Here is a 21624-nt window from a genome sequence, read left to right as displayed (position 1 = left end):
TTTACTTACTTAAATATACATATCTTTAACCATTTTTTTAAATAGACACGTATGTATATATATATATATATATATATATATATATATATATGCGTACAAAAAAATAAACATTTTGATAAGAAAAAAAAAAGTGTATGCGTGCATATTATGTAAGTTGGTTAGGTGTAAACACAAGTTTTTAGAAAGTCCTACATTGCTCATGTACATGAGTAATCCAAGTTTTGAAGTGTTATAAATAAAAAAAAGATTTGGTAGCAAAAGATTACAGCGTTGCTTAAGACTACTTAGCTAGCTTCAGAGGGTCTGTAATTTTTTTTTTATTTAACGTTTTAATCTTATCGTCGATATTTTGCTTTGTTTGGGGTATTTTTGCCTATTTTTGTGATATTTTATAAAACGGATTGGTTTGTTATCGTTTTTTTTTCGATCACGAGATATGGTTCCAAACTCGAGCCTGATTGTGATAATCAACCATATTAATGTCTAAGTTTTTCAATTTTGTCAAAATCAAAGTTATCGACCTTGTTGAAATATAAGGAGAATCTCATTCATTCCATCAAGGACGTATAAAAGTCATCCAAAATAATACCATTTTGTACCACGGTTAGGTCCAGAGTTTCTCAATAACATATAAAACACATAGCAAACATTGCTTTGCATAGAATAATAAAGCGTTTGGGTAAATATTTCAATGAAAACCTAATAAAATGTCAACTCGTTTTTTTTTTCCTATTTCTTGTTGCAGACAAATAAATTAATGAAATTATAATCAATATCTTTATGTTCTAATAATGATAGCTACAATATAGTCCTACCATGTTCTTCATCATCAAAAGACCAAAAGGCATTTTCCAAAAACTCAAACAAACACGTTATTATTAATGAACTTATATATAAGTAAGTATCACTTCTCATCTCTTGAGTTATGCTATACAAGTAACAACAAGCACTTGCAACAACATACATAAACCAACCTTCAAACAAACTTTTTGAGCCTCGAGCAAAAATCGAATGCGAATCGATGAAGCTAGTCCCACTGAATATCCCTGTGGAAAGTCCACTCGGAGGGGTTGAGTGTTCTCTTGCCATCGGCAGCGACAAGATCGTACGGAGAGTCCTGAGAGAACTCCGTTTCCAAAGACTTCCAGTGAAGACTCGGCTTCCACTCAGAGCTCTTCAGGGCCTTCAGAATCTCCTCGACCACTATCTTGCTTCCCTCGGCTGCCAAATGAATCCCGTCCCTGCACCGAAGAACACAGATCAGGGCTCAAATTTGCTTTTTGGATTACGATTTTAGGCCATGTTTAGAACCTCTAGTGTTTCAATTGCATTGTGGAAAATTTTGAAGATAGTTTGGAAGGAAGTGTGAGGAAAAAATGTATAGCTAAAACACGGGTTTCTATTCCCAAAAATTAATGAGAAAATTCATTTTGAATTATTTTTCGTAATTTATTTTGTTTCATAAGTCGAATTTTTCTAAGACCACCGAAGACTGAGGACGGGAAATTGATACTGAAGCAAGGAAACTTACGTAAAGCAAACGTTCATCCAATCGTCTTTCCTCTGAAAGGCGCTAAACAAATCAACAACCTTAACTCCAGTTTCTTGTCCCACTTTTATGCAGGCTTCCGAGTATTCTCGGCACAACTCGTTGGTTCTTACTAGCTCACTGAAGAACCCACTTTATTTATAAAACAGAAAAAATCAAACGCATAACTTTTAAGAATTCATCCCGAATCTCTGTGACGCATTTGAAAGAAAATAAACAAAAGTAAAAAAAAAAAAAAAAAAAAAAAAAAAGATTCGCAGTCATACCTTACGTTTCCGCGAACTTTTTCCTCATTTACAGGAGGAGTACCTAGAAAAATAATCCGTATCGAATCCGAAAGGCTCTGGATTTTTTTTTAATGATAAAATAATAAAAGAATGTCATGTTAGATGTTTTGCACATGGAAACACAATTAAAAAAAATGCATTTCAACCATCTCTCACTAGACCAATCATTTCAACAAGTTCATATTTTGATTAAGTATCCTAAATCAAACTCCTCCTATGGCCGATTTAACATGGTATCAGAGTCCACAAAGCTCAAAACGAGCCAATTAAACAGCTTCACATCACAAGTAATTAAACTAAACCCACTTTTCATTTTTCTCTCTCAAAGAAGCCACGGATGAAAAGAAGAACTCGGTACCTGAAGATGCCTCGCGATTTTGATCAGATTTTCGGTGTACTCAGGGAGAGGAACATGAGGGCCGAGACCAGACGAGTGAGGTCCCATTGAATCGTTTCCCCCGAAATACACAATCACCAGAGATGGATGAACCGCCGCGTCCTATAATAAACACAATTCATTCACTCTCTCGCAATTTGGTTCTTACAATGTTGGGCACAATTTTTTTTTTTTGGTATGAACATTTCATTCAGCACAAGAAATGGATGATCTCGATTCATTCAATCACAAATCACAGTAACATGGAGATTTCAAGTGTTTGTGTCTATACATATAGATATAGATATACCTTGGGAAAGACGTCGTCGAGGACTTGTAGAGCTCGCCGAGAGTTCCATCCATAGTACCCTCTCAACACTATGTCTGCCTGCAAACAATAATCATAAATATTAAATTCCATAACAGATCATAATTACAATAATAGAAGAGATTATTCTTGACATCGTGACCTGAAAGCGAGTTTACAAAATAGGCCGCGACTAAAACAAATCGTAATTCATGAAAAAAAAAAAAAAAAAAAAAAAAAAAAACTGTGGTTTTCGAGACACTGCACAGGGTAAACTAATAGAAGAAGAAAAATGTATACTGAGAATACCGAGATCATCGAATAAATTTTTTTTAAAAAAATAAAGAACTCTATTGAAAATTCTGTTACTGTATATAATAATCGGATACGATATTCACAAAAGAAAAGAAAAGAAAAAAAAAAAAAAAAAACTCGAGAGTGAACGGAAAAAGGGAAAGCGAAGAGATACTTTGCGAGCGTAAATGTCGGAGAGAATAGCACCCCAACCGCCATTGCTGTAACTCAGCTGAACAATCGACGATCCAAACAACACAAATTGAGGCCTCGCTGGTCCCACCATTTCTCTCTCTCTCTCTCTCTCTCTCTCTCTCTCTGACTCAACGACACTGGTTCTTCAAACACTTGGCGATTTTTTTTTTTTTTTTTTTTTTAGGAAACACGATGGACTACTTAGAGAACATATCTACAATACAGCAAAACGAAATTCCCGGTTATAGTTATAGCCAAAGAACTGAGTAAATTTTTTGTTTTATTTTTCTTTGGAAATCGGAATTACGGATTATAAGGATACATCAATTATATCATAGCTAATTATAGAATGGTTGCAGTTTTTTTTTATTACTATTTACGATGCAATTTATTTACATTATTTTTCAGGTAAAGTAAAACAAGTCTTTGTTATTACTTCTTACTATTAATGTAAAATATCTGGAATTATTATTGGTTTGAACTTTGAAGTGAATTGAATTATTTATATTATGATTAGTATTAATTGTTAGTAAAATAAATAATAATCGATAACTTCAAAATTAATAGTCAATTAGTTATATTTTTCGTTTTTTTTTTTTTTGAACCGTGGACGGTACCACGGGAAAGATATATTAAGACTCTCACTTAAGTGGCGGAAGAATACCGTGGTTACATTAAGGACTAATACCACGAATGTCGTTCACGGCTTCCCGAATAACGCATGGGGGAGCCGATTCCAACCAACGGGCGCCCGAATTAAAATTTAAAGCATAGCTAGCCAGCACATGAGCGGCTTTATTACAACCACGGGGATGAAAAATAAAACTCAAGCTATCAAAATTAGGCAAAAGTAAGAGAATATCGCTAATGACCGTACCTAATTCTGTAACTGGCGCTTCAAGTCTTCGAATCACCGAGATGACTTCGAGACAATCCGATTGAATAATCACTCTGTTCCAACCCATGTCAAGAGCAAAGAGCATACCGTGAAGGACCGCAGACGCTTCCGAGATTTAGGGCGAGAGGCCTAGGTGGAGAATATTAGTTTCCGATCCTAAGACCTTCCCTGAAGCATTCCGAGCCACAGCCCCAAGTCCAATCCTTCTATCCTCCGCACGAACGGCGGCATCTACCGAAATCGCAACAAGGTTGGCCGGATGGGGAGTCCACTTGCTTGAAGGGGTTTTGTCTCGTATCTCTTTTGTCCCGAGGCAAGCTTTGCGGTAGTCTCTAGCGAAGTCACCTGTCCAATCAAGAAGGCCCTCCGGGGTCCACAGCTTTCGTCCCGAGCAAACATTGTTCATATGGTTCCAAAGAGTCCATAAGATGGTTAGAAAATATTCAAGCATACTTACCTTGAGTCTCGTTGAGGCAAGGAGAAGCATCCCTATCGTGTCACCCGCCTGGAAGATCGTAACAAGCTCTTTGAAACCCCCACACTTCCACACCTTTTTGGCCCAGGAGCATCCCCAAAGAGCATGGAAGATGGTTTCTTCATCCACTTCGCATATCGGGCATCGAGCATCGGTAAGAATTAATATGTCGTTGTCGGAGGAGTGTCCGGGTCGGAATCCAACCCCTACAAATCCGCCAAACAAACGTCTTCACTTTAGGAAGGATGTTGAGAGACCAAAGTTTGTTCCACCACTCGATATTTCCGGACGGCCTAGAGGGGCCCTTCGCGATAGCCGTTTCTCTAGCTACCCGATAGCCGCTACGTACCGAGTATTCTCCATCTTTAGTAAAGTGCCACTGGAGTTTGTCAGGACCTCCTCCACGATTCTCCGGGATGCTAAGGATCGCGTCTACATCATCAGGGGAAAACATCGTCATAATGAGAGGGATATTCCACTTACCTCTGACGTCTTTAAGTTCGGAGACTCGCATCTCTTCAGGGATATGAGCGGCGTCGGTGAGGAGGAATGAAGGGGGACGGGGAATCCAACGATTGCCGGAAACCGAAGTGGTCTCACTGTCTCCAATCTTCCATCTCGAGCCCTTGCGAATAAGATCCTTACCCCAACAAAGACTTTTCCAAATGAAGGAACCCGTCGAGCCGCAAGTGGCGTTGATGATATCCCTATTTGAGAAATAGCTCTGACGGAAGACACGGCCTACGAGGCTGTTCGGTCGCCGAATGAGACCCCAGACACTTTTAGCAAGTAAGGCTTGGTTGAAGCTACCTAAGTCACGGAAGCCAAGGCCACTGTTGGATTTGTGTTTCGTGAGCTCCTCCCATTTGCACCAGTGAATTTTTTTCTTTTGTCCTGTATCTCCCCACCAGAAGCTCGCAATGGTCTTATGAATGCCGTCGATGAGACCTTGGGGGAGACGGAAACAACTTGTGACATAGCTTGGGATGGCCTGTAGGACAGCCTTGATGAGGGTCTCTTTGCCGGCCTGAGAAAAAAAGAGACCCCTCCACGAGACAATCTTCTCCCAGACACGTTCCCTGATGAAGGCGAAGATATCCGCTTTCCTTCTGCCCACCGTCGTAGGAAGCCCTAGGTAGCGGTTGTGGCACGAGGTGACCTTTACCTGTAAGATTTCGGCTAGTTCTTCCCCGTACCTGTCATCTACATCCGAGCCAAAACAAATGTCAGATTTGGAAAAATTTATTAACTGACCTGATGCCGCCGAGTAGGAGTCAAGGAAGCGTGCGACTTCCTGACATTCTTCGGGAATGGCTCTGAAGAACATTATGCTATCATCTGCAAAGAATAGGTGAGAAACGACAAGGTTGTCTCGACCGAATTTCACTCCACGAATAAGTCCTTGGTTTTCTCGTGCCCGTAGGAGACACGAGAGCCCCTCAGAGCAAAAAATGAAGAGGAACGGAGAGAGTGGATCCCCTTGTCGAAGCCTTCTCTCAGGAACAACCCCGACCTCGAGTCTCACCATTGATGTTGAAGGAGAAGCTCACCGTAGATATATTTTTGAAAATTGTAGCTAAATCTTTTGAAAATTGTAGCTCTCTTTTAAAGCTTTGGAAAATTATTACTATATGATTTACACTCACCATTCTTGACAAAACATCGTATCGAAAATTCTAACAAGATATTTGACCGCTAATTATTTTTTAAATAAGTTTTGAAATGTTAAACTTTTTATATTATTAGTTTTAATAAGCTATTTTGTTAATTCACTTAAAGCTATTAGGCTAATTGTTTGATGTAAACCTAGCCATCAAAACCGGAACTTACAAGAAATTCCGGTTCCAATGCTTAAGTTAAAGCCACCGGAAGTACCGTTCCAATGACAAGCAGTATCTGATTTTTTTTTTTCCATAGAGTGACGGAAGAAGAAGCAAGTGCCAATGGAAGAAGAAGTTTCCGCTAATGTTTGCAGATTCATTTTTTTTTAATTAAATCTGGGTCGTTGGATATAAAATATAGCGTCCTAGATTGTGTTTGTCATTAATTAATGCACTATAAGAGCTTCATTTTTTTTTCCTGTTCTAGTTTTTTTTTTCATTAAGCTTTTATTTTGTTATCGAAAATACCATTACCGATAATACGTTAATTCCGTCGTTAAACAAACGGAAATTTTCGTTACACTCCGAGTCGGACCGCTAACGTCTGATAGCCAAGATGAGTGTGATGGTTGGGGGAAAAAAACATTGGAATTTCATCACTGATTGCAATTAATGCCAATATTTATCTTTTTTTTTTTAAATTTCTCATAATAACAAAAACTATTGTAAGTTTGCAACTATGTTCCTTTTTCTATAATAGGATTCAGCTCAGTGTCTACTGAAATACGCAAATTACTGTTTACGTTGTTCAGTCAATTCAAAATCGTTTCATGATTACATGTATTATTTATTTTTGTTTATTTAAATAGAACACGTATTTATATCGTGAGCCATTCACTACCTTAGTACACCAATTAAATATTTATTGTCCTTTTATCCATTAAATTAATATTTTCATACGGCAATGGTATTGCCACATATGCAATAACATATCCTATGTATTAAAAGTCAGAATAAAAGTACGTTTATTTTTTCCTTTTTTTTCATATATTAAAAAACTGATCCCCCAATAGGAAGCACTGTATATATGTATTGATGCATATTGTGTATAGTGTGCCGTATAAGTTATTTATTATTATTATTATCAATTTTTTTTTTTTTGAAAAAATTATTATTATCAATTTTAGAATGTAAATAACCCACCACACCAAACAAAATGAATTGGCCAACTAACACCAAATTCACATTAAATGAGGATATCAATGCGAGTCTGACGAAAGTTTACAACCCATTTAAAGCTTTATTTTTACTTACTGCTCTCATGTCCCAACAATAAAATAATCAAAAAAATTAGTTAAATAAGCCACCGAAAATTTAAGAATTGCTAGATAGTCAACATTTTGTAATTTTTTTGTAAATAGTCACCTCAACTTATTTATGGCATTCAAAAAGACAAAAATACCCAAAAACATTACCGCATATTTTGGGTTTTTATTTTATTTTTTTGAGTACCGTAAATAAGTTGAGATGATTATTTACAGAAAATTTATAAAAAATTGACTATTATATAAAACGCTATAAGTCAAATAGATATATAGCTAAAAGACCCTAAAATAATAAGTTTCTAAGCGTACCTTATACTAGTAAATGCCCTGATTATAAAACCCCCTTTGAAAAACAGTTCCTTCATTTTGATGCAAGTTATAACAGCAAAACCTTTTTGTTAAGGAAGTTCTCAATTTGGAAGCCTCTCATTAAATTAGGAGAAGAAAAAAAAAACATTGGTTGTTTCTCAATTGGCTTGTCTTCTCTCTCTCTCTCTCTCTCTCTCTCTCTCTCTCTCTCTCTCTCTCTCTCTCTCTCTTTTATTAAACTGTTTTGAATGCATTTCCATGGATAGTACGTCCATGGCTGTACCAAGATGATAACAGTCCTTTTCAATCAGCCTAAAGAAGAAAAAAGATATCAATTAATTTCTCATGGCTCTATACTGTGTACATATTCTACAGAAAATCACGTATATTTATGTTGGAATAGCATGGCCGATTAAAGAATGAAATAAAAGAGCACAGAAACTTGTGTATTCGAATTATTATTAATAAAACCAACCACCACTGAATGTGGTTGTCAACTTGTCATATATATATATTTGCATAGATTTTTTAAATAAATAAATAAAACATAGTATTTATATCTCTAATAAATATTCTATAATTTATCCCAATACTTCCTCCAATCTATTTTCCAAGTAATTTATTATTCTGCACAAATTATGTATAAATAAATACACTTCAAATGTCGATATAAAAGAATTTATCATGGTAAAATTAGTAAGCTTATAATCAACAACCGACACTTTCATTTTCATTTTTCTTTTGAACAAGCAAACAACTTTAAAATGTAATACAGGAAGTCAAAACATGTGAAAATTAATGCTGAACCACCACAAAATGTAAACACACGATTTTTTTGATTTCCAATTGGAAATAAACAGTTGAATAATCACATTCGTTACTGTCTTTGAAACATTCATGCAAAAATTTCTAGATAGAGACGCCTAACCTCCGGCTAATCAATGTTTTCTCACTTATTACCCGTCAAATCGAAACGGGCTCAACGTGTATCGTATACATCAAGAATCTATGGACCATATAATTCACTTTTAAACCTTAAAAAAAATCATAATATCTATCAAACTCCGTGATCAAGACCCCGAGCATTGTTCGCAGATCGTGAGAAACGGGTAAAGAATGATCTAGGTATAGTAAAAGTAAATATTTATAGCTATGAAAAATAATGAAATTGGTATTAGCAGAAACATAAGGCTCTTTTGAGCTGCAAAATCCAAAGGGCGACTTGCATTCCGAGAAGCCGAGCTTCCAATAAGATCTCGTCTAACCACACATTCAGCAACAGAAATAGAGATTTCTTTTGCGCCAATTTAGCCTCGATCACCGCTTCCGAAGAAATCTTTCCGATGATCAAGAACGTGTCAAGAGACGAACCCTGCAACTGTTGCCAAACCCATATATACACATTTTTTTTTTTAATATAAAGTTAAATTTGAATAAAGATAATAGAGATATTGGTACCAGGGTGACGGCATTTATATTTCTTAGAGAAGAAGGTAAATATAAATCTTGACATATCAGTCAATCTTTTGGGTGATTAAATATTGAGTCGCATAAAAGCCAATAAAGAGGAAAGAGGTAAATTACCAGGCTATTGTTGACCGCTCGTAAACAGTCATTTGTCTTCAACATTAAAAGAATAACACGCGGAAGCCGACATAAAAGCTCTGATATTTGAGGGAAGTACTGAGAGGCATACATCTGTTTCAATGGAAGACCATTCCAAAAATAATAAGTACATAATATATAAATAAATAAATATATAAAAACCCATCTACCTATACAACTTGGAGCAAATATTTAAAAATATCATTCGAGCACATTGATATTATGTGAATGTTGTAAATAGACGTGAGTTCACCTGGATTTCAGAATGGTCACCAGCGCCGCCTTGTAGGACTAAGTGATCAACAGAATTGTCAATAACCCGATCCCATGGCCTCATAGTAAGAATCCCGGCAAATAATACATATAGATCCTCCCCGGCACCCAGTTTCACACTGCTTTCCTTTATGCCTTTAGCATCAGAAAAAACCAAGGCCTGTAATAAACACGCGTACAACATGCAGAAGATTACTAATGTGAATGATAAGATTTTAGGGATGGGGTAACTGTAATAATTAGAAGATAGTTGGTGGGTTAATAGATCACTTAGATGTTGTTTTAATCTTTACTGGGGGGAAATTATTGGAGAAAGAAATTGAACATTTAGATAAAGATTGTATTAGGAGAGCCACGGGTTTCTCGAATTACCCGGAACTCCCCAGATATCCAAATTCACGCAAAATATGGTGTAGACATGGAAAAGGGATTACTAGAGAGAGAGAGAGAGAGATTTACCTTCCACAGTGCAGCATAATTAGTTCTTGTTTGGAAGTCAAGTTCCTTATAGAGACCGTGGTCTAGGAGTATCAATTGTGGTTTTCTTGTGCCTGTTGGCATGAAGACAGAACAGATGGCAACAATCGTGATAAGAATTCTCGTTGTAATCAAATCTACTATAAAACCCGATACCTAAACAAACTTGAAAAATAATACATATAATCATATGGAAAGGATAGAATTAGCTTTCATCAACAGTTAAACCTACATTTTATATCCCATTAAACCTACATTTTATATCCCAATTTCCATGATCACAAAATGTGCATACATTTGTGACAGCTTCTATAAGGAAATTCTGCGAGTTGAAGTTTTAAACATAAACAGTTGTCCTTTATGTAAATTTAGGTGGGAAATTCTGGATGGAGCTAGACAGGAATGAATGATGGTCATTTTCAATAAACCGAAAACAAGTTTTGATATGTTAGCAGTAACGTCGCGCACCTAGAAAGCTCTTTCCACCATTAGGCAAAGGGCGAATCAGCAAGTTTGCTTCATGAGGATCACAGTGCACAAACCCATGTTTAAACATCATTTCAGCAAAAGTTTGACTGACCTGCCAGAAAAGAAAAAAATAAAAATAAAAAACACGATCAAACCTTACCAAGTTGTAAGCTCCAAAAATCATCCAAGTTCATGCAACATATGACAAAGAATCTTGAAGGGAAAGAGAATGATATATTATTTTAATAGTGGCTCAATTGCAAAAGTCTAATAACCCTAGTAAATGGTTTGATACAAGTAATTTACTTTGTCCAAAAGACCTTAAATTCATACATAGGTACGTGATCTGAACATGGAATAGTAGCTTCTGTTTGCAATCAATAGCTAAATACTAAATATAGTAATTTAGTGCTTACCAATTTTGCAACATCATGCGGTTGAACTCCTAGTTTCCGTATGGCTGTCACATCATTTATTTGTGCCCCATCCATATACTCCATGGTTAGTAACTTTTTGGTACTGAGACTCCAATACACTTTCGGTGCATATATATAAGGTGCTATCTGAGGAGATAGCTTCCGGAAATTGTCCAGGCACTTCTCGCTGTTTTTGGCCTCAACCCAAAAATCTAGTTCCTGATGTTTACATAAAATTCATCACTCAGTTAAACTCTTTGTGTGAGTGTGTGTAAAGACCGATGCGATGTTTAAATTACACCCGCATAGCAATTTGCAAAGATTTAGAAAGTTTCAGACTTTATTTCTTTAAATAATAATAATAGAAAAGTAGTGCAACCAGAATCGTTCAATAGACTTGGAAACTTGCCTTGGGTAAACTTTCACTGATTTCATCAATCAACCATCTGCACACAAAGCAAGAAAATTAAAACCCACAAGAGAATGTGCAAGCCTAACTTGTTAATTTTACCTAAATTGACCTTGCATGGTTGATTAGAGAAGGTGTACCTGTAATCAAAAGAAGGAAACAACCAGTGAAGGCCATTCACAATTAATTCCACGGTGGCATGATCCGCAGCTGCAGTATCGGTCATGTGAGTGTGCTGAACCTGAATGATTAAGATTTATTAGCAGATAGAAATTCGATTCCATAATAAACAACAATCATAAAATTTACCCCTAGGAAGCACTAAGGATCCATATTTGATGTTAAGTTTGAAATTAAAACCTTCACTGCAACTTTCTCGCCGTTGGACATCCTCGCAACATGAACTTGTGCAAGAGAAGCGCTCGCTATTGGAACCGGATCAAATTCTGAGAATATCTGCGTATATAAATCTTATATATAAGCTAATCAGAAAAGAGACGAAACAATCATCCGATGGTCCATAAGACAATTTCAAACACGTACTTTATCTGGAGTCTCTCCTAGCTCTTTCTTAAACACTTCACACACTCGTTCATACGAAGAAACGGGGCATTTATTCAGCATAGACTCCCTCAACGTCTGGACATACTCTTGAGGTACTAAATACTCCTGGATTTTAAGACAAAAATATAAGAATTTTTTTATAATTATCTGACGCGGCGACGCCTTTCTATGGATAACGTTCTTTGCATGAAAGTACTTATCTGTTCTAGCACTTGGTCAGAATACAATAATACTACAAAAACTTGAGGTTAATATACAAAACGACTGTAATCATTCTTCAAAAAAACACAAGAGGGAAAGCAAAGCATACAAGTTGCCCAAGGTGTTGACCAAGCTTTATATATATGCCTCCATTCTTGAAACATAATTCTTGAAGTTTACGTGCAGATCTCAGGTGAACTTCGTGCTTGACTCTCATCTTATCATCACTTCCTTCAGCTAATCCCCATAAGGAGTATTCGTAATCTAACCAAAACGCGATAAAAATGTATCGGAATCCTCAGCACAACAAAATTTCCATGGAAAAAAAAAAGTACTGGATTATATTAATCAGAATATAGTATAACCAATGAACTCAGACTTGCATACAGAACAGTAAAAGAAACATCAATTCAACCAGTTGATTCAAAGATAAATAAGGTCAATCAAATACACGCCAGCTATTTACTATGATAAATTCCGTTCTTCGTTTAAAATTATACCAAAAAAAAAAAATCATGACTAATTCAATTCCAACATTTGTAAATTACAATCAACACTTAATCAAGCAAGACTCAAACTAAATCTTCCAGCTATTCAGATAGGATCATCAAAGTTGCGAGCATTGTTGATTAAAAAATAACTAAAAAAAATTGAACGATGATCTTCGAACGTGGCGTTACCGAAGGCGATACTGGCTGCAGTGACGGCGTCGCGGTAGAGGCGGACAGGGACGGCGGTGCATAGCTTGAGAGTTTTGGGCGGGTCGTCGGAGGTAGCGATAGCCGCCGCGGCGACACCAGAAAGCGCCGCCGTGGTGGCCGCCGCGAATTTGGCCCGGGCGCGCCACAGAGATCGGGTCGCCATTGTTGGGAACGCCGATAGAGAAGTCTCGAATTTTGGAGAAGAAATAATAAATACACGAAAGGTTTACTGTTTTATATACGTCGTCGTTTGGCTTTTGAAAAAAATAAGGGAACGACAAAAGTAACTTTTTGTCTTCATCTTGATTTTTCATGCAAAAACTAGAAACTAAAAATTTTGGATGACGAATCTTGTTAAAACTCAAAAGCACGACGCTTTACAAGTTTCGACTCATTAATTTATTTTACCATTTTATTCTTACATTACACAAATAAATATTAGAATTAAATTTTGCCCCTGAACTATTACAATTATGTCATTTTAGTGTATGAAATTTCAAATCTATTTTGACGACGTTTAACTTGATTTTTTTTAATAATTTTAGTCGTTTCGTCGAATTTGAATGGTTCGATTATTATTATTAGTGAACTTGTTTTCGCAAATTATGTTGGATGTTATTTGTCGATTGAACTTTGAATTCATGTGGTGTCTTTGTGAGTATTCGTGCGTGAGGATTTGTGCTACAAATGAGTCGTGTGGAAAAGATGCCATCTAAAACGAAAGCGATCTCATTTGATGTATGAGACGAGGTATGCGGTGATTAGAAATATCATAAACTCTCGTTGGAGGCGTGGAAACAAGAGACCAAGGATTTAAATTTCAGGGGAACCGGACGGGAACCGGTCCGGTTCCCCCTTTTTTGAAGTCCCCGGCACCGGAACCATCAAAACCGGAAGTTTCCGGGGGAACCGGACCGGGATCCGGGAAGGAACCCGGTTCTCACTTCTCGGTCCGGTTCAATTAAAAAAAGGAAAAAAACGGGTCCCGACCGGTGAGGAACGGGTTGAGCTCGCCCAAAAACCGTCGCGACCCACACCAAAACTTCTCACTTCCCGACCGGATCCCGCCGACCCGCCTAGTTCCCGACGCAACGAAGACCATTTCTTCCCAGATCCCGCCGGTGATGTGGAGTTGTTGTTTTTTTTTTCCTGTTCTTCTTTTATATGAAATGAGAATTCCATATTTGCTCTTAAAACCTTCAATTCTCCACCACTTGTAAACTAACCCTGAGCCCATAAAAACATTACAACCACGTTCTTGTCACAAAATTTTGTGACTAAAACCGTAACCGATCGAACATTTAATTAAATGATTTGAACCGATAATTTTCTCATTCGTTATCGATTGATTTAAATTGATTTAAGGTTTCTCGGAATTCATTCTCGTCCTTGAGAATTTATTTTCTCAAATTAAATTCCGGAATATTTCATCGGAAAATAATTTCTTATTCGAGACGAACTCGATAAATCCTTCCTTTTTATTCCGAGATTTCTCTATACCTTAATATATTTCAAATTAATTCGATAAACTCATTATTCCAAACCCAAAATGATGAAAATAATTCTTAGAAAATTAATTTACATAATTTTCTCGTCCTTTTGAGTCACTTAATTTACAACATTAAGCTTAAAATTTCGAGTCGCTACACACATGACCGTTGTACAACTATCACTTAGATATGTACTTTCGTGCATGTGCTCATTATATGACTTGATATGATTATTGTATGACCGTTGCATATGGTCGCTATGAGTAGTCATTTCATTTATATCCTTTTTATGTTGAATTTGTTGAACTATAGTATTTGATGGATTGCGTTGAACTTTATCATTTTGGTTTGTACTATTGAACTTACTTTTTGTTGTGTTTGTAATTTGGTATTGTGTTGAAACATTCTACACTATTTTTAATTTTATGAATTTTATCCTACGTACTTTGTATGTTTTTTTGTATATTTCTTTTCTGAATTCCCCTCGGTAAATACGGTATTTGACGGTATTCCTCTACGGTAACGGTAAGTTCAACGGTACCGGTTTCTTTTTTTTTATCGCTTCCCCCGGTATTCATTTACGGTACGGGGGGTTACCAGTAAATTCGAAAGCTCGGAACGATAACGGTAACGGTATTTCGATCCTTGCAAGAGACACGATATGTTAGGTTGTTATGGACCAATCTAAAACATTGGCCCATAACTAGAATTAAGAGGCCAACAAAGTCCAATGCCCTTTAGTTTTTTTTTTATTATATTTATTTATTTATTTAAGATGCTCATTGAGTCTCTAGTTAGATTCGCGCAAGACGTGACAGTCCCAACCTAATTTAACAATAATGCGATTAATTTAATTTCTAACTCAAACTTGTCAATAAATTTACCTTATATACTTGTTAATATGAAATAATTTTGATTAGATTAAAATTCTCCTTAACATAAATTAATATCAAGTAAAAAACAACCAAATCAACTCAAAATTAACCAATAATCAAATCAACCAACTGAACTCAATATCAACCAAGTTAGACTATATAAACTTAAAATTCACTAAAACTCAAAAAGTTTGAAGAAACCTATAAATTATGTTGAGATTGAAACTGCTTACCAAGAGGATTATGCAAAAATAACAGTATCGAATAATAAATGGACTGGATCGAGACAATAATTAGTGAATTCGTGCTGGGTGTCTTAAAATTGAAGAAAAAAGATCAACTCAAGACATTTGAGAATTACATACCTAATTTATTGAGGTCGATAGTAATTACGGGTGCTATAACTACGCTTCAAACTTTTCTAAAAAAAAAAAAAAAAAACTACGCTTCAAACTAATAATCACACTTTAAACTTCATGAGATATACTATTTTCGAGATAATATGCGAGATAGACTTAAATCGCTACTGGGAGTATGTACTAATATACAATATCCCAGGTGGGAAAGCGTCTGAATCTGCAATTTTTAGAAATCCCAATCCATAAATTAGGATTTACTAACCACATAATTACATAATTATCAAAACCTTGAGGACCCTAGCAAAAAAAGTTGCACCAAAACAATCATTGATTTCAATTATTCACAAACACATCCTAATCTCCTAGTTTTAGTTTATTGTACTCTCACATGATAATTCTTCGGGGAAATGGTGGTAATAATACTCAATGTTTGGTCAAAATACTACTTAAATACTCAAAGTTTTTTTTCTTTGGCAAAAATACCACATGTTACGTTATTATGGGTCCGTTACTACTTGGACCGTTAAGTTCAAAGGAAAATTTTAACGGCAAAGTATTTACGTGTAACTAAATCTGAAACTTTGAGTATTTTTGCCCAAGAAAAAAAAGAATGAGTATATAAGTAGTGTTTTGTCTAAACATTAAGTATTTTTGCCACCATTTCCCCTAATTCTTCGGGAACCAGGTACTCAAATTTTGGGGGGAAAAAGACAAAAAATAGAAAAACTCATAAAGCAAAAAAGAAACAAACTCATGAAAAATTTTGGAGTTTATAAGAAAAGTGCAAAATGACAATTCCGTCTATTTAGTTGACAAAATGACTAAAATTTTGAAAAAAAATTATAAAGTTTGAGAACCATTTTACCTTTAAAAAAAGGTTTTAGGACCAAAACGGCTCAAATATAATTGTTCGAGGGCCATTTGAGCTAATCCCAAAAATAAAAACTAAAAAGAAAAGGAAAGGGAAAGTTCTTCTTTTGCCGCCATTTTTTCTCTGCTCGGAAAAACTTTCCGTCTAACTTCCCTGGTCCCGATCCCGACAATAATATCATTTAAAGCTAAAATATTATCAACGTACTTCTTCGTAACGGGTATTAGGAGAAGCTGTTTTATTTATTTTTTATTTTAGGGTTTTCAATCTCTCTCTCTCTCTCTCTCTCAGCATAGCAAAGATGTCAGATTCCGCGCCGGAATGCCCTCCGCCGTCAAACGGAAAGAATGGCGGGAATTTGGACCTAGCTGCCGAAGCTCGATTCTCCGATTTCGCCAAGGTTTGATTTTTTGTTAGCTTCGTTTCGTTTTGTTCGTGTGTGACTATGGTCGTTTTTTTTTTTTTTTTTTCTGAATAATCACAGAATAAAATTGGTATGGACTCGAACTCTCTCTCCGGAGCTCTCAGGCTTTTCAATGAAACCAAACATCTTCTGCAGACTTACAGTTTGGCAATCGGAAACGTAACGGTGATCGCTTTCTTTTGTTTTATCGCTTCATTTTTTTATTTTTTATTTTTTTTAAAATTTTTTCATAATCTTGACAAGTGTGAGTTTTTTTTCCCCCTTCTATATTGGTTGATTTTTCCAGCTCCACGAAGCAGAGCGGTTTTGGTTTGCGTTTGTCTTGTACTCGTCGCATAGGCTGGGTTTGAAAGACGAAGAGGAAGAAGAGATCGAGCGAGGTTCTGAAGATGATGGGGTTCCATTGAGCAAGATATTGAGAGCTTCCGATCTAACGTAAGCTTTAATGTTTATGAAATCTGATTTTGGCTTTGGTTTAATTTAAGGTTTTGACTTGCGAGTTTTAAATTTGGATTCCTCTCTCTTTCTCAGGATCCTGGGCTTTTTCAAAGGGCTTCCTCAGTTTCTGGTTAGAGCTGGTTCAGTTTTGAGAAGTATATATGGCCCAGATTGGGAAAATAGATTTAAGAAACTCGATTCATTGTCTCCTATGAAGACAGTCACACGTCCTCAGTCTCCACACAACGCTGCTCTGACAACGGAAAAATGGCTTCGCACAGTCATTTCTCCACTTCCGTCGAGACCCTCGCCGGATCTGGAACGTTTCTTCGCATCGTGTGATAAAAAAGACGTTAGCCGCGACGTGACACGGAGGGCACATATATTACTGGAAGCCATATTTCCGAGCAGCGCACTTGGGGATCGTCGCGAAACGGGGTTTCTTAGAAGAGCCGGGCTCATGGATAAAACATGGGCAGAGCAACGAAGATCAGAGGCGCTCAAATTATATTTCAGGGTTCTGGAGGCAATGTGCAGAGCAGAGGCTCAAATTTTGCCTGCCTCGAATTTGACGTCTCTGTTGACCAACGAGCGGTTCCACAGATGCACGATCGCCTGCTCCGCCGAGTTGGTTCTCGCGACGCACAAGACTCTCGCGATGCGTTTCCCCGAGGTTCTAGAGAGGATCGGAATCACGGCTTTTGACCTCAGCAAGGTGATAGAAAGTTTCATCCGGCACGAGGACTCTCTCCCGAGAGAGTTGAGGCGGCACTTGAACTCGTTGGAAGAGCGGGTTCTGGAGAGCCTCGTGTGGGAAAAAGGGTCTTCGATGTACAATTCCCTGACTGTTGCCAGGCCCGCCCTCTCTGCGGAGATAGATCGTTTAGGGTTGTTGGCTGAGCCAATGCCGTCCTTGGATGCGATTGCTTTGGATATCAACTTCTCTGGCGATTCCGAGACTTCACCAGGTAGATAGAGAGAAAGCAGATGTGATTACAAAAAAAAAAAAAAAAAAAAAAAGCTTTTTAATGGTACTACTGAGTACTGACACGTAAAGTTGTTTATGTTTAAATTCCAGCTGAAAATGGGAATATGAGATCTCCAAAGAGAATGCGCGCAGACTATCGGAGTGTATTAGTAGAACGGAACTCCTTTACATCACCGAAGCCAAAGCCTATTCCACTGCAATCTGCTTTTGCAACGTATGTATAAACGGATCTGAAAGTTTTCTAATTTTTTGCATAAACTATTTTGTTTGTACTAAGTTTCTTCAGAATTTGGTTTTTTTTTTTGTCATTTCCGAAAAACTTTCTGAGTGGATGATTTTCGATATACATGTTGCACAGTCCAACACGGCCAAACCCAGGTGGCGGAGGAGAAACATGTGCCGAGACTGGAATAAAAGTATTCTTCATCAAGGTAGTTATTATGATACAAACGGTCTATGTGTAACTAACTTAACCGTCCCAATATACTCATGGTATTTCCTGTTAATTTCTGATTTTGACTCGTATTTTATTCCCAGATTATAAAGTTGGCCGCTTTAAGAATCAATGGTATGGTTGAAAGACTTCAACTTTCTCAACAGATAAGAGAAAAGGTCTACCTTCTTTTTCAACTAATACTTGGTCAGAGAACTGCTCTCTTTTTTAATCGCCATATCGATCAGATCATCCTTGCTAGTCTCTTTGGAGTTGCCACGGTTAGATAATCACAGTTCTTCCAGATTTTGACAAGTTCCCATTGCCATATATATATATATATATATATATATATATATATTGGGTGTACGCTACCAATCTGATATTCTAACTTGCAGATTTCTCGGCTGAGCCTCAAGTTTAGTGAAATAATCGACAACTACATGAAACAACCACACTGCAAATCCCAAGTTTGTCATCGTGTTTTTGTTGGTTCATCCACGCGCCCAAGTGGGGTATATCTATCTATCTAGTCCTTGACTTCTCAATCTTTGGGTTCTCTGCACATTAACCATTTGAATGATTAGCAGAGAGCAACTGAAGATCGCGTGCATATTTTCACATTTTACAACAAGGTTTTCATTCCTGCTGTAAAACCTCTGTTGGCTGAGCTTGGACCCGGTGCAACAAGTATGATGACGAACAGGGCTCATGAGGTTAATACTAACAATAATGGTATGTCATTTTTATTTTTGTATTTTATCATCTATGTTCGTCTTTATACAACTTTGGTGTCTTATTTTGGTTATAGAAAATTGATTTCTATTTCATATTGAAAGTTGAAACAGCTCAATGTCCCGGCTCGTCTGAGGTATCTCCGTTTCCAAGTCTACCTGATATGTCTCCGAAGAAAGTTTCTGCATCACAGAACGTATACGTTTCTCCGTTGAGGTCTTCTAAGGTACTTTTGTTATATCTTCTCTTGTTTTTTTTTATATTTATTTTTTGCTTTATTGTGGTTGGAAGTTGGAACAACTTTGCGTATAGCCATTTGGAATTGTTAACAGTTAAAAGTAGTTGGCATCAGCAAAAGAAATTGTCTCGGAAGGAAAAAAAAAATCCAGGTTTCAAAATGTGGGATTATGTTTATATTTATTTCTTTATTTGTTATACAGATGGATGCTCTGATCTCACATAGCTCGAAAAGCTATTACGCTTGCGTCGGAGAAAGCACTCATGCGTATCAAAGTCCTTCCAAAGATCTCTCTGCAATCAATAACCGATTGAACAACCACAAGTTCGTTTATATACCCACCTTCGATTTACCAAATAAAATATAAAAAAATTCATCATCATCAAGTCCCAACATTTCCTATTTTCAGTCCTCAGAAGCGCAGAGGCAGTCTCAACTTTGACGTTGCGAATGTTGAGTTTATAAGCGATGCCATAGTGGCTAACAGCCTGAACCTTCAGAACGGAAGCGCCGTTCCGCTGCTGAAAACGGAGCAGCAAGATTCTTGATCCAACGGCTCACTAAGGCTTACCGTGCGGCTTGTAAATACTCGTCCCATGTCTCTACTCTTATCTACAATTTTTTTTTTCTTTTCATAAGCTCATGTCACGGCGGGTTTATCTGGTGAGCGGTGAGCTATTTGTAGAAAAGGCCGCCACAGCGCCTCACTGTGCAAAGTGCGGAACTATATTATCAATTTTTATTTTTATTTTTAAGAAAAGAGAAACTTTTAAAAATGAAAATAAAAGGTTGTTACAGCTTAATTCATAGAACAATAATTTGTTGGATACGAATTCGTGGGTGGGAAAGTTGGCAATCTGTTCTTGCAAGAGTCGAGAGATTGGGAATATGGAGCTGATATCTCGTGTCTTCACAGAAGACGTGGCGAGGATGATTTATCTGACGAGATCGCTGCGACCGCCCGACGAGACGAACCACCATGGTTAGGAACGAAGAATGGAAGATTCACAGTCAAGAGCATGTAGTTGTGGAAGGCAAAGATTCACTTCCGATGGAAAGTGAAATTCTGCAAGATCTTTGGATCGACATTGATGGAATGTCATCTGTGCAGGTCTAACACCATGGAGACGGTCGACTGTGTGCTCGCGAGTGCACCTTCGCCAAGGAGTGCTGGTTCAACTCTCAGCTTCGAAGAACTGCTCGAGTGGTTGTTAGATTGATGAAATCCGCTATCAGGATCAGAAGTGACATGGGATATGAGTGATGTAGTTAAATAGTCAATTTAAAATTATGAATTTGCAAAACAGCCAAAATTTGTCTTAATTGAGTGAAATAGCCAAAATGTGCAGCAATCTGGTTTTAAAAAAAAAAAAAATTGACCCCAAAATTAATTTTTTTGAAAATGATAAATTGCTTATAATAGTCGTCAAAATTTTTAATCTTTGCTTGTCAAAATTTTTTTGAAAACGTAAATTTGGTTACTTTGTTGAAACGTTGAAACTTTGATTATTTTACTAATCAATAAGTTTCAAATTACTATTTTATACAATTTTTCCCTGGGATATTAGGGATATAAAAATAATAAATAGATAATTAGGGGTTAATTTAAATTAGTAAGAAGTTTGTTAGCTTATAAATATCAATGGTCAGTAGAGAAATGGTAGGAAAAGAGTCTTAGGCCATGTTTGTTTCTTCACTCAAAAACTGTTTTCTAGTTTTTGGGTTGAAAAAATTGAAAACCAAAATTGAAAACATGTTTGGTTAGGTGTTTTTGGAAAAAATTTTCAAAAAATTTTGGAGTTGTTTTGGAAAAAAGTAAAGAAAACTGAAAACAAATAAAAGGTGTTTTTGAAAAAAAATTTCTTCTCTTCTCTCATCTTTCTCCTCATCTTCTCTTTTCATTCTTTCAAAAACAAAAATGAAAACTATACCAAACACTTTTTTCAGTTTTTTCACTTTCTCAAAAACAAAAATGAAAACTGTACCAAACATCTTTTTGAAAACAACTACAAAACAGTTTTTCAATACAACTACAAAAATTAG

General features: G+C 36.6%; 3 protein-coding genes across 5 annotated transcripts; 1 reads left to right on the top strand and 2 right to left on the bottom strand.

Annotated features, from left to right (window-relative positions):
- Nucleotides 1–847: 847 nt before the first annotated feature.
- Nucleotides 848–3316, bottom strand: LOC149379640 (SGNH hydrolase-type esterase superfamily protein). Its single transcript, XM_089603772.1, has 6 exons — nucleotides 2989–3316; nucleotides 2523–2600; nucleotides 2195–2335; nucleotides 1816–1892; nucleotides 1532–1681; nucleotides 848–1241 (listed from the first exon to the last, which is right to left on the bottom strand). Exons 1-6 carry the CDS (start codon nucleotides 3097–3099, stop codon nucleotides 1028–1030), a joined length of 771 nt encoding a protein of 256 aa, XP_089459898.1. The 5' UTR covers nucleotides 3100–3316; the 3' UTR covers nucleotides 848–1027.
- Nucleotides 3317–8318: 5002 nt separating this feature from the next.
- Nucleotides 8319–12910, bottom strand: ATH9 (ABC2 homolog 9). Its single transcript, XM_089604439.1, has 12 exons — nucleotides 12710–12910; nucleotides 12139–12293; nucleotides 11808–11933; nucleotides 11625–11720; nucleotides 11405–11505; nucleotides 11265–11301; nucleotides 10856–11074; nucleotides 10440–10551; nucleotides 9954–10045; nucleotides 9475–9654; nucleotides 9201–9314; nucleotides 8319–8994 (listed from the first exon to the last, which is right to left on the bottom strand). Exons 1-12 carry the CDS (start codon nucleotides 12891–12893, stop codon nucleotides 8791–8793), a joined length of 1620 nt encoding a protein of 539 aa, XP_089460565.1. The 5' UTR covers nucleotides 12894–12910; the 3' UTR covers nucleotides 8319–8790.
- A 3448-nt stretch (nucleotides 12911–16358) lies between these two features.
- Nucleotides 16359–20384, top strand: LOC149379638 (retinoblastoma-related protein-like). 3 transcript variants are annotated; one of them, XM_089603285.1, is made up of 12 exons: nucleotides 16359–16725; nucleotides 16810–16914; nucleotides 17036–17184; nucleotides 17281–18155; nucleotides 18266–18389; nucleotides 18534–18606; nucleotides 18713–18889; nucleotides 19007–19123; nucleotides 19199–19343; nucleotides 19457–19569; nucleotides 19784–19905; nucleotides 19991–20384. In XM_089603285.1, the coding sequence occupies exons 1-12, from the start codon at nucleotides 16627–16629 to the stop codon at nucleotides 20127–20129; spliced, it is 2238 nt and encodes a 745-aa protein (XP_089459411.1). In that variant the 5' UTR covers nucleotides 16359–16626; the 3' UTR covers nucleotides 20130–20384. The 3 variants fall into 3 exon arrangements, with proteins under 3 accessions (XP_089459411.1, XP_089459410.1, XP_089459409.1); XM_089603284.1 differs by having other exon boundaries at nucleotides 19448–19569; XM_089603283.1 differs by having other exon boundaries at nucleotides 19196–19343; nucleotides 19448–19569.
- The last annotated feature ends 1240 nt before the right edge of the window (nucleotides 20385–21624 follow it).

This window comes from Urtica dioica, chromosome 12 (assembly GCF_054948205.1).
Source record: "Urtica dioica subsp. dioica isolate 48M chromosome 12, U.dioica_male_clone48M_v1_H2, whole genome shotgun sequence".
Taxonomy (NCBI): domain Eukaryota; kingdom Viridiplantae; phylum Streptophyta; class Magnoliopsida; order Rosales; family Urticaceae; genus Urtica; species Urtica dioica.
This window is presented reverse-complemented; position numbering and strand designations above follow the sequence as displayed.